Source organism: Manis pentadactyla, chromosome 12 (genome assembly GCF_030020395.1).
Source record: "Manis pentadactyla isolate mManPen7 chromosome 12, mManPen7.hap1, whole genome shotgun sequence".
Lineage (NCBI taxonomy): Eukaryota > Metazoa > Chordata > Mammalia > Pholidota > Manidae > Manis > Manis pentadactyla.
In genome coordinates, this window is record NC_080030.1 from 5,791,323 (window position 1) to 5,802,728 (window position 11,406).

The 11,406-nt window shown below is 58.8% G+C and overlaps 2 protein-coding genes across 10 annotated transcripts; both read left to right on the forward strand.

The window, feature by feature from the left end:
* The first annotated feature begins 867 nt into the window (after window positions 1-867).
* LRG1 (leucine rich alpha-2-glycoprotein 1) lies at window positions 868-3,439 on the forward strand. 2 transcript variants are annotated; one of them, XM_036884170.2, is made up of 2 exons: window positions 868-1,013; window positions 2,015-3,439. In XM_036884170.2, exons 1-2 carry the CDS (start codon window positions 982-984, stop codon window positions 3,024-3,026), a joined length of 1,044 nt encoding a protein of 347 aa, XP_036740065.2. In that variant the 5' UTR covers window positions 868-981; the 3' UTR covers window positions 3,027-3,439. The 2 variants fall into 2 exon arrangements, with proteins under 2 accessions (XP_036740065.2, XP_036740073.2); XM_036884178.2 differs by lacking the exon at window positions 868-1,013 and adding an exon at window positions 1,047-1,197.
* Window positions 3,440-4,497: 1,058 nt separating this feature from the next.
* On the forward strand, window positions 4,498-11,036 carry PLIN5 (perilipin 5). 8 transcript variants are annotated; one of them, XM_036884137.2, is made up of 8 exons: window positions 4,498-4,573; window positions 5,320-5,410; window positions 5,976-6,061; window positions 7,039-7,160; window positions 7,480-7,660; window positions 8,275-8,474; window positions 9,588-9,704; window positions 10,048-11,036. In XM_036884137.2, the coding sequence occupies exons 2-8, from the start codon at window positions 5,352-5,354 to the stop codon at window positions 10,576-10,578; spliced, it is 1,296 nt and encodes a 431-aa protein (XP_036740032.2). In that variant the 5' UTR covers window positions 4,498-4,573; window positions 5,320-5,351; the 3' UTR covers window positions 10,579-11,036. The 8 variants fall into 8 exon arrangements, with proteins under 8 accessions (XP_036740032.2, XP_036740050.2, XP_036740014.2 ...); XM_036884155.2 differs by having other exon boundaries at window positions 7,039-7,121; XM_036884119.2 differs by having other exon boundaries at window positions 6,047-6,171.
* The last annotated feature ends 370 nt before the right edge of the window (window positions 11,037-11,406 follow it).

An 11,406-nucleotide genomic window follows, 5' to 3' on the forward strand; every position in this document is an offset into this window, starting at 1 on the left:
CTGTGCATCCTGCTTTGTGTCACTGATTCTATGTATTTTCGCCTGTCTCTGTGTCAATACCTATGTCTGTGAATCCATGGGGGTGTCTATCTTTCTTTATCCGTGCCTGTCACTGTCAGCCTGTGCATTTGCCTTTGAGCCTGTGTGTCCAAGAATGAAAGCACTGAATAGCCAAACCTGTGAGATGCAGCAAAAGCAGTTATCAGAGGGAAATACGTAGCCTCCTAATGCATTTATTAGCAAACAAGAAAGATCCCAAACAAATGGCACATTAGCTTCAGATGAAGAAACAAACAACAGAGGGGGCCCTCAGAGATTGAGTTCAACTTCACAGATGGGGAAACTAAAGCCAAGAAAAGTTAACCCACTCGCCCAAGTTCACAAAGCAACGTAGTTCATAGCAAAGCTGGGATTCAGAGCCAGGTGTAATCCCTCCCAGGCCATCGTTCAAAGATCATGAAGACTTTTGCCATCACTTGCTCTTAAATTCCATTTTTACAAAATGGTTTCATTAAACAAAAAAGGCCAACACTGTCATGAATTCAAGACAAGTGTCTTTTTGTTCCCTTCATTGAACTTCCTCATTGCTCAAATCTATAGTAAATAGCACCTCTTGCCCAAAGAGCTGGCCCCATCCCCCCAGGAAAGGCAGCTTGCAAACTTGACCCTTGATTCCTAGGTTGGGGGGAGCGGGGACTCAGTCCCAGGGATTCCTGAATGCCCACTCCCCAAGAGCAGAAATTAGGGGAAGGAAAAACGGGGTAGAAACAGGCCAGAGAAGGGGCTGGGCATCTCCCTTGCTGTTCTCCCACTGCCAGGAAGCATTTGTGCAATTCTGACCCCCCCTTTCCCCTGCCCAGCCACTAACGGGAACAGGATGTGGGTGGGGACTTCGCTGTGGTTGGTGCCTGGTCCCCCAGCCCCGGTATAAGTCCACCTTACCAGGTCAGGAGAAGCTAGACGGAAAAGAGAGAAATCACCATGTCTTCTTGGAGTCCAGAGGAAAGCCAGAGGTAGGTCCCCACCCCATGCATCCTGGGCAGATCTGCACCCCAGAGGTACACGGACATCCATGTGACCTGCTGAGCTCACATAGCCAGACATAGGCCTGCAGACTGGAACAGACTGACACTCAGACTTTAACTGTGGACAGACTCCTCTTGTGCACACACTCATGCACACTCATGTCGCTCACAGGTAAGACAGAGAGGTGAAGAACTCTAAATCCCCACCCCCCATGCCCCATCAGAGGCCTGCTGGAGGAACCGGGAGGGACAGAAGCCCCAGCCCTTCAAGGGTTATGATGCCAACTGTAAACTACCCCATACCAAGGCCAAATGCCTGCCCTCTGCACAAAGCATGGGGTACCTACTCTCTGTACCCTTCTCTTCAGGTACAGAGCCCTATTTGTACCTGCAGCGCTGGGTTGCCCACACGAGCACTTTGGAGCAAGGTGAAGCTGGACAGACATAGCCTAACCTGGTTTCGTTGGGTATGGACAGGAAAAGGAGAAGTCCAGAGAGGGAAACTGGCAGTTCTCCTTGGGAAGGTCAGAGGAAGCTTCATTGGAAAGGGAGCATTGGAGCTGGGGCTTTGCAGGATGCATAGGAGTCAGTTGCTTTGCCTTCAAAATATGGAGCCCGGGAGATAAATGATCCAGAAAACAAGCTAGAGCAGCAAAAAAGTAGCAAATTGAACTGTGAATAAATAACAGCCCACTGGGGTTGGGCTAGTAATGGGAAACAATAACATTTAGGGGTCAGACTAGGAAACTCAGGTTTCAGATAGTTAGAATTCTACCTGGAACAGGGGCCACTTCCAGTAACTATGGAGGGCAAGGGTGGAAGCCAGGAGAGGGAGAGATGACTGCCTTAATCCAGGGGAGCAATGTGGTGGCCTGGTCCAGGGTGGAGGAGGTGGAGATGGGAAGAGGTAGACAGATTTGGGGTATATTTTCAACTAGCTGGGGTATTTTCATTTTGGCTTATTGCACACCTTCTGTCATTGCCTGTAGCCCAGGGGGCCTGAATCTCCATATTTCCAGAACCCTGCTCCTGCTGCTGCTGTGTGTGGCCTCCATCAAGGGGGTCACCCCCAAACCCAATGCCTGCCTGTTGTTCCAGTCGGACAACGGCAGCTCCATCTACTGCCACCCACCAGCCAAACCCATCCGCTATCTCCCCGCCGACACCATCTACCTGGCTGTGGAGTTTTTCAACCTCACCCAGCTGCCAGCCGACACTCTCCAGGGTGCCTCTAAACTGGAGGAACTGCACCTCTCTGGTAACCGGCTGGAGAACCTTTCTGCAGAGCTCTTGCTGCCTGTACCTGGGCTGAAGGTGCTCGACCTAACGTGCAACGCCCTGACCCGGCTGCGCTCCGGCCTCTTCAAGGTCTCGGTCTCCCTCCACACCTTGGTGCTGAAAGAGAACCAGCTGGAAGCTCTGGAGGCCTCGTGGCTGCATGGCCTGAAAGCGCTGGAGCATCTGGATCTGTCCGGGAACTACCTCCGGACGCTGCCCCCTGGGCTGCTGGCCAACTTCGCTGCTCTGCGCATCCTTGACCTCAGTGATAACCGGCTGGAGACTTTGCCCCCTGACCTTCTGAGGGGCCCACTGCACCTGGAACGGTTGCATTTGGAGAGCAACAGATTGCGGGCATTAGGAGAGGAACTTCTGGCTCCCCAGCCAGACCTGCACTACCTTTTCCTGAGCAGTAACAAACTGGCCACGGTGGCTGCCGGCGCCTTCCACGGTCTGCAGCAGCTGGACATGCTGGACCTCGCCAACAACTTGCTGACCAGCGTGCCCAAGGGGCTCTGGACGTCCCTGGGGCAGCCCACACGGGACATGAAGGATGGCTTTGACATCTCTGGTAACCCCTGGATCTGTGATCAGAACCTGGAAGACCTCTATCGGTGGCTTGTGGACAATAAAGACAAGATGTTCTTCCTGAATGACACGTGCTGTGCTGGGCCAGAAGCCTTGAAGGGCCAGACTCTTCTGGCAGCGGCTGGGGCCCATTGAGGCCTGGAGCGGGGGTGGGGGTGGGGAGAAAGGCCTGGCAGAACACTGCACCCCACTTAGCAAATATTCCCACCTTCTAAGGGTGAGATTCAGGCTTCCACAGTGGCAGGGTCCCTTAATACTGATACTTCCCAAAACACACCTTGACCTCCTCCTGTCTTTGCTCAAGCTGTATCGTTTTCCAGGAATGCCTTTCCCCATTTCCCAGGTCTCTTGGTCTCTGGGCTCTCTCACCCTGCTCGGCATTCCCTCTGGCCCAGCCCTGGCCACACTGGGGCTGTCTCTATCTGGCTCTGTGTCTAAGGCTTTGGTGGCTGTCTGAGTGCAGGGCCTGGGGCGAAGATCCCTCTCACCCAGCATCATTCAGTTTGGAGTCAGACCTGAAGGGTTTAATAAATAACTGCCAAACGGAATGAGAGGCACTGGAATTCACCGTGTTCCTTACATCTCCCAAGTCCACTTCCTAGGCCTCCAGGATGAAGGAGGGGGAGAGAGGCATGACCCAGTGCCTGGGGTGCAGGACAGGAGCTCCCAAAAGGATCGCAGTTGGGATCTGATGGCCCGTGGCTTCCCTGCCCCCTCCCCCACCCAGGACTTCACTGGAAACAAAACCCTGACCATTGCCCCAGGGTGTCGTTTTACCAGTGGGTTCCTGCCAGAGCTTGTGTCCTGTGGGAGGTTCAAATTAAACCAGATTGCTTCAGGTCTCTGAAGCATTTGTCATGCTGGCCTGTGATAACCCAGGGGGACAGCCACTCAGGCTGGATGGGGCTGAACGGGTAGGCAGAACCTTGAACCTAGAACCCAGAACCTTGAACCACCTGCTGACAGTGCTGGGCATGCAGGGGTATGCTGTCAGATTTGGGGGACCCCGACGTGCTTGGGGCACGCTTGGCCTTTTTTCAGCATCCGGAGGTAGGGACATGCCCATGTTGGTAGTCATTGCAGGTGTGACGATCAAAGCGAGGGGTCTGGTGTCTGGCAGTGCTGGGTTTGAATCGGATCTCTCAGTAGCTGTGGGTCGCGGGGCAAGCGGTTTAAGCACTCTGAGCCTCAGTTTGCTCATCTGTAAAACAGAGCTCCGAGGGAATGGGCCGACCTGGCTCCTGGCTGAGTTCAGTGGTAGATTTGTAAAAATAAAAAGAAAGACCTTGAGGACTTGCCCAAGGTCACTCGGTGAGGCGGTGGGACCGGGATTGCCCTCCACTGTCTCCGCGGCAACAGCAGTGAGGTTGACAGGTGACCAAACCTGGCCAAGGAAAGTAGTTCAATCCTTGGGCATCCAGCGTCGCTAAGTTGCCATAGCAACCTTGGAGCGCTCCTGGAGGCCCAGGAAAGGGCGAGGGCCTGGAACCCCTGGAGCCCCTGGAGCCCCTGGAGCCCCGCCCCGGGGCACGCCCCCGCATGGCCTCTCCCCATTGGTCGGCCCCCGGAGGCCACGCCCCCGAGCAGCTATAAGGCGGGAGGGGTAGGCGGGGGGGGCGGAGACTGGAGTTTGTGTCTGGGGTCCGCGGCCGCACCTGGAGGCTGAGTCTGCGCGCGCCCAGGTGAGAGCCTAGCGGGCGGCGTGCAGGGGGTCCCGCATCGGGTGGGCGAGCAGGGGTCCAGCGGCCTCGGAGGGGAAGGGAGTGACGGAGCGGAGCAGGTGGGTGAGACCCTTGGCCCAGTTGGCAGAAGCTCAGGACCCATTTGGGTGGAGACCAGGGCTCTGAGAGCGCGGGATGGCGACAGGGGACAATCTGAGGTCGAACTCCCCTCTGAGTCTGTTTAGACGAGTGACCTTGGGCCCAACATGGACCTGCTGGTGTGCCTCAGTTTCACCAGCTGTCAAACAGACTGGGGTTATTGGGATTCTGCAGCTACCACCCCCACCCCTGCAGTGGTGTCCGGGGTGAAGTTGGGCAGTTTTGTCCAGGGCAGAGACAATAGGGACCTCCCCTCCTTTGCAGAGGACAAAACAGCCCAGAGAGCTGTCTGAAGTCACACAGCAAGTAATGTCAGGATTTGTACCCAGGTCTTTTTCTCCCCAGAGCCCATGCTTTGAATCACTACAGTGCCCCCACCTTGCCAGAGGCTGTCTAGTGTGCACCTCTGGGCATGCGTTGTCTGTGCCCCTCACGACGCTCTGAGGAAAGTATTATCTACACCAGGTTGCAGAGGAGAAAACCGAGGCCCCAAGAGAGAATGAGACTTGCCCAAGTCCCAAAGCTCAGCTGGGCAGAACTCACGGTCCGGGCTGGGCCCTGGAGGGCTGGCATGCAGGGGCGCTCCTCACCCTGTGCTGCCCCACCAGGGTGACCCTGTTTGCTGCAGGAATGTCAGACGATGAGGTGGCTCAGGCCCCCACACCCAGTTTGTGGCAGCAGGACCCTCAGGACCAGCAGGTGAGGAGTAGCAGGGGCACAGGGAAGGGTGGGCAGACAGTCCTTTCTGGGACACTTTCAGACTGGGTACCTCCTCGCACCTCTACCCTTTCTCTTCGCTGGGTGCACCTCTCTCTGAGAGCATTTTGGACCACAGAGGGGGCTGGCGCATCGTACCCATTTCCCAGAGGGGCACAGTGGCCTTTCTAAGCACACCCAGCTGGCCTACCTGGCCTCTGCCCCACGCCCCCTCCCACCTCGGGGTCTCCACCTATGACTCTGTTTCTCTGTCCACCATCATGGCACTCTTGGCAATAATAATAGCAGCAATCACGGGCATATACCCTTTGACACTCACTGTTCCGAGCACTCCGCACACTGTTCCAATCCCCATCATGGCTCTAGAAACCCATTCTACAGATGGGGAGGCCGAGGCCCCAGGTTACATGAGCATTTACCCAGGCACTCAGTATGTTTTCCTCCAACCCTCCCATCTGCCCCAGACTGGGGAAGTGGGCTGAGGCGTGGTTGAGCTCCCACCTCCCCCAGGGGCCCCTCTGATGCCGGATGCCACCCCTTCTCACAGAGCGTGGTGCAGCGTGTGGTGGCCCTGCCCCTGGTCAGGGCCACGTGCACAGCAGTCTTCGATGCTTACAGTGCTGCCAAGGACAGGTACCCGCTGCTGGGCTCCGCCTGCCGCCTGGCTGAGCTCTGCGTGTGTGGCCTGACCACCCGTGCACTGGACCACGCCCAGCCACTGCTCAGCCGCCTGCGGCCCCAGCGTGAGTCCCTGGCCTGCATTCCTGGAGCCGCTGGTCTGTCCCTCACCCCATGCTTTCGAGTGCCAGTGGCCTGGCATGCATTGGGGTGGCCTCCTCAGCTGGGTGACCCTCCCTTGCTCTTACCTCTCCTGGGCATCTGCCGTCCATCCACCTTCCTCCCCTCTGTGCTACCTGTGTCTCACCCTACCGCCAGCCCTCTGCTTATTGCATCCCTCTCAGTTTGAACCCTGGCCCTCTGACCTCAGCTGCGCACTTGTGGCCCCTCCTCTGTCCCCATCCCATCTGTCTCCACATTTTCTCCCCTGGGTGGGGGGCCTGATGTGCCTCGGGTCGTGTGCCTGTCCGCTTCCCTCCCTGCCTACCCAACTGTCCCTGCCTCCACATGTCCCCAGACTCCAGTGAGCAGCTCAGGGCTCCAACCTTGGGGAGCAGAAGGGTGGGGGCGGAGGGGAGGGAGAAAGACACTTGGTCTTGAGTCTGACCCCAGAAGCAGGTCATGTAAGGGTCCCAGCCCAGGGCCTCTCCCTCCTTCCCAGCCAGCTTGCGTGACCTTGAGCCTTCTCGCTGTGGCATCTGAGCCGGGCATGGTGAGGAGTCACCTTGGGGCTGGTAGCAGTCGGGTAGCAGAGGTGGGCGGGGAGTGTTAGGAGGCGGGTCTCACTTGGTGGCCACCCACACCCCCAGGGTCCCCAGCCCCTTGCAGGGGGCCAGCCAGGCTCCCACTGTGGTCTGAGACTCCCTCTGTCTCCCCCTCTTTCTGGCTCTTTCTGTCCCTCCAGCACTCCCTCCCTCTCTGACCCTCTCAGTGTCCCTATCTCCCTCCCCATCTCCCCAGTTCTCACTGTCTGCTTCTCTCTTGTTCTCCAGTGGCCACTGTGAACCATCTGGCCTGCAGGGGCCTGGACAAGCTGGAGGAGAAGCTGCCCTTTCTTCAGCAACCCTCGGAGACGGTACCAGCGTGGGCACCGCCAGACCACAGGGGCCTGCAGGCCAGTGGTGGTGGGAGGGAACGGTGCTGTTTCCTCCCAGGCTGGCCTGGACGCCGGGGGCTGAGTCAGGCTTTGACTCAAAACACATCAGCCAGGTTAAAATAATCAGCACCTGAATTTATTGACCACTTAATATGTACCAGTCGGTGCTGGTAATCCGTTCCACAACCATATGAAGGAGAGATTTTATTTTCCCCCATGGTAAAGAGGGAAAAAAAACAGGAAGGGACCAGGGTCCTTGACACCCAGCCCGAGGAGTGCAGGTCAAGGGAGGGGCGCCGGACACCAACAGCACCTGGAGCAGGGCCCTTCCCACCAGGTGGTGACCTCAGCCAAGGACGCGGTGGCCAGCGGCATGACAGGCATGGCAGGCCTGGCTCGGCAAGGCCGCCGCTGGAGTGTGGAGCTGAAACGCTCCATGAGCCACGCTGTGGACGTCGTGCTGGGCAAGTCAGAGGAGCTGGTGGACCACTTCCTGCCCATGACTGAGGAGGAGCTTGGTGAGGCCAGTGCCCTCCCCACCGCACCCCTGAGTCCTCCTGCCCAGTCCCCACCTCCGGAAGTTACAGATCAGAGAGGTCTGGGAGTCAGCCAGGGCCACACAGCAGATCAGCGGGAATAATCGCAGACACTTGGGCTGAGTAGCGTCTGCCCCTTTGTATGGTTCCCGCAACCCACCCTCCTCTGATGTTCTACATTTTGTCTCTGCCCCTGGAGATGATCTGACTTCCCTACCTTGGCTATAAGGCACCAGAAGAACATTTCAATGCACTCACTCCTCAGCAGTGAGGCTGTGAGGCATTTATGAAGCACCTACTGTGTGCCAGGCACTTGTAATATATTCTTCAAGAGGCAGTTCAGTAGCATGCCTGGGTTTGAACCCCAGGCCTGCCTCTTGCACGCTCTGGGACTTCTCTTGGCCTCAGCCTTCCTCATCTGTAAAATGGGGCTAATAATGTGTTCACCTTGTAGGGTTTGAGGAAGTTTAAGTGAGTTGATAATAGTAAAGGGAAACTATAAATCTGGGGGCCCGAGGGCCTGTTGACCCAGGAGGAAGGTGAGTACACATAGGTGGGGTGGCCGTGCCGACTTCCTCCCCTGTCCCGTCCTCCAGCGGCGCTGGCGGCTGAGGCCGAGGGTCCAGACGTGGGCTCCGTGGAGGAGCAGAGGAGACATCAGGGTTACTTTGTGCGCCTGGGCTCCCTGTCAGCGCGACTCCGCCACCTGGCGTATGAGCACTCTCTGGGGAAACTGAGGCAGAAGAAACATCATGCGCAGGACACACTGGCTCAGCTTCAGGAGACGCTGGAGCTGGTGAGAGCCCCCCCCCCCCGCCTCATGGTGCAGGCCAGTGAGCGGGCACTGAGTGCCAGCTGGGTACCTGTTCCCATGCTAGTCCGAGGGGCAGAGCAGCTTCCAGCCACATGTGCTCAGGGCTGGGGCAGAGGGAGGAAGGGGGGCTGGGGAGTTCAGGGGAGTCAAGGGTCAGCATGGGGAGCACAGGAAGGGGTGTCGTGGAAGAGGGGAAAAGGAGCTGGAATTTACAGGCAGTTGAGGTAGGTCAGGAGAGAGGGGGCCTCTCTCCCCCCGCTTTCCTGGGCTCAGTCCCGATCCTCCCAGCCTTGAGGTTCCCACCAGTTCCACAGGAGCACAGCTCCTATTAACTGAGCTGCTGGCCTTCCAGGGGCTCAGGCCAGAACCCAGGGGTCATCCCCGAGCCCCCTCTTCTCCTCCCTTCGCACAGGCGACGCATCAGCCCGTCCTGCCGGCTCTGCCGTCAGTCTGTCTATACTGAATCTGCCCACGGTGCCCGGGTTCCCGGACCCCACTGTGTCCTCCCCAGAGCAGCCACCAGGGGGCGCCCGTGAGCGCCTGCGTAGATTGATTCCACTGACCATCATGTCCTCGAGCATCCCAAGGTCCTCCCTCGTTCGGGCTGACCAGTAGTCCATTGCATTGGTGGACCACACTTCCTTTCTATTCGTCTCCTAACACCTGCCCTGTCTTGGGCGCTGGAGGCACAGGAGCCCCCTCAGGACACTCACAGTCCATCAGGGGGATCGGGGTCATGACATGCTGGGTGCTGTGGGACCCAGAGGAGGCTCTGCCCATCCAGGAGGGGAGGAAGGGAGGGCTTCCTGGAGGGGAAGCTAATTAAGCAGGAGGGTGGGATGGAGGAAGAGCATAGCTGGCAGAGGAACCAGCATGGGCAAAGGCCTGGCAGTGACTCTGAGCTTCAGGTGAACCACACGTCGCAGGGCCTGGCCAAGAGCAGGGGAGAGAAGGAATGGACAGGCTGGCCAGGCTGGAGAGGCAGGCGGGTAGGAGGTGTGTTCCCTAAAGGCTTACAGAGGCCAGGTCCAGGCTAGGGTCGTGCTCCGCAGACCCCCAAATCCCCCAGATCTGTCACCGTCCTCGTCCCCTCAGATCAACCTTATGCAGTGCGGGGTGAGCCCCACCGCGCCAGCTCGCCCTGGGAAGGTGCATGAGCTGTGGGAGGACTGGCACCAGTGGCCCCGGGAGAACGGCCGCCGCCGCAGCCAGGTAGGGTGGTGGGAAGTGGGCAGGCCCGGGTGGGGTTGGGGCACACTCTGGAGCTGTGCCAGTGGCCAGGGGCCAGGTTCCAGCAGTCTAAAACCAAGTGCGGAGGTGAGGTCAGCTGGTCGGCGGGTTGTTGGAGTGTCCACAGGAGAAACTGAGGCAGGTCGATGGCTCTGCTTTGCATGTTCATGGGGAAACTGAGGCTGGGCACCAGCGTCACTATGAGTCATTAGGGGAGGCCAAGGCAGGGCTTGATCTCATTGGGCACCCATGGGGAAACTGAGGCAGGGTGATGGTCCCACATGTGCCCGCCAGGGGCGCTGAGGCCCCACCCGCACCCCTGCAGGCCGAGTTGGAGACCCTGGTGCTGTCCCGCAGTCTGATGGGGGAGCTGCAGGGCACGGTGGACGCACTGGAGACCAGTGTGCGGGGCCTGCCCCTCGGCGCCCAGGAGAAGGTGGCCGAGGTGCGGCGCAGCGTGGACGCCCTGCAGGCCGCCTTCGCTGACGCCCGCTGCTTCGGGGACGTGTCAGCAGCCGTGCTGGCCGAGGGGCGAGGCAGCATGGCCCGGGCCCACGCCTGCGTGGACGAGCTGCTGGAGCTGGTGCTGCAGGCCGTGCCGCTGCCCTGGCTGGTGGGGCCCTTCGCGCCCATCCTCGTGGAGCGGGCCGCGCCCCCGCCGGACCTGGAGACCCTGGTGGACGAGGTCGTGGGGGGGCCCGATCCCCGCTGGGCACACCTGGACTGGCCGGCCCAGCAGAGAGCTTGGCAGGCCCAGCACGGGGACAGGCTGGGCCTCCCAGGGGACATTCCCGAGGAGGAGCCCAAGCCCCCTAGCCACCCCAAGCACACCCTGATGCCAGAGCTGGACTTCTGACCAGACGAGGCCGTGGGGCAGCGGAGGCGGGGAGCCGAGTCCGCCCTGCACCCCATTGTCCCTGCTGCCCCCTAGTGGCCATGCATAAGCACTAACAGCAGGGGCCTTGGCGCTCTGGTGGGGCGGAATTCAGAATCCTAGACCAGCTTCGCTGACATCAGACCCTCCCCAGTCTTCCTTGGAGATCCGGGTGCTTGAACTCAACTCAGGTCCGGCCAGGTCCAAGCTGGGTTCATCTGTCGTTGATCCTGTTTGCCCACCCCAAGGAGCTGATCAAAACTCCCCAGAGAAGCACACATTTTGCCCAATATTTGGGGCTTTGAAAAGTGAGTGCCTCCCGTTCCCCCAGCTTGTACATCTGAGGGGGTCCCCAGAGATGCCCGGCTGGACCTGCCAGACCCACTTGCTTTGCCGCTTGGGTTTGCTTTCCAGAATAAAGGTGCTTTGTGTCGTCTCAAGGCCCATGGCCTCTCTTCTGGAAGGGGTGGGCCTTGGGCAGGGGGAGTTCTCTGTCGCAGGGTGCTGGAGGTCCCAGAGGTGTCTGACCGCATGAGACAAGCCAGGGTTTGAGATCCGGAAGGAATCTCTGACCAGACCAGCTTGTTTTGCTGTCTGGAGTTCCACTGTTAATGTCCAGCCCATGGGGCTTAAGCATTCAGATGTTCACACTTTAGTAAAAATTAGTTTCTTGGACACTGCAGGGAACAGGATCAAGCAGAGGAAAGTCAGACAGGGCAGCCCTTCCTACGCCCACAGGAGCTGCTCTTGCTGTGGCTTCTTCTGTTGTGCTGGCCGGTGCAGGGAAGACAGGCAGGGCAAGGGCCACAG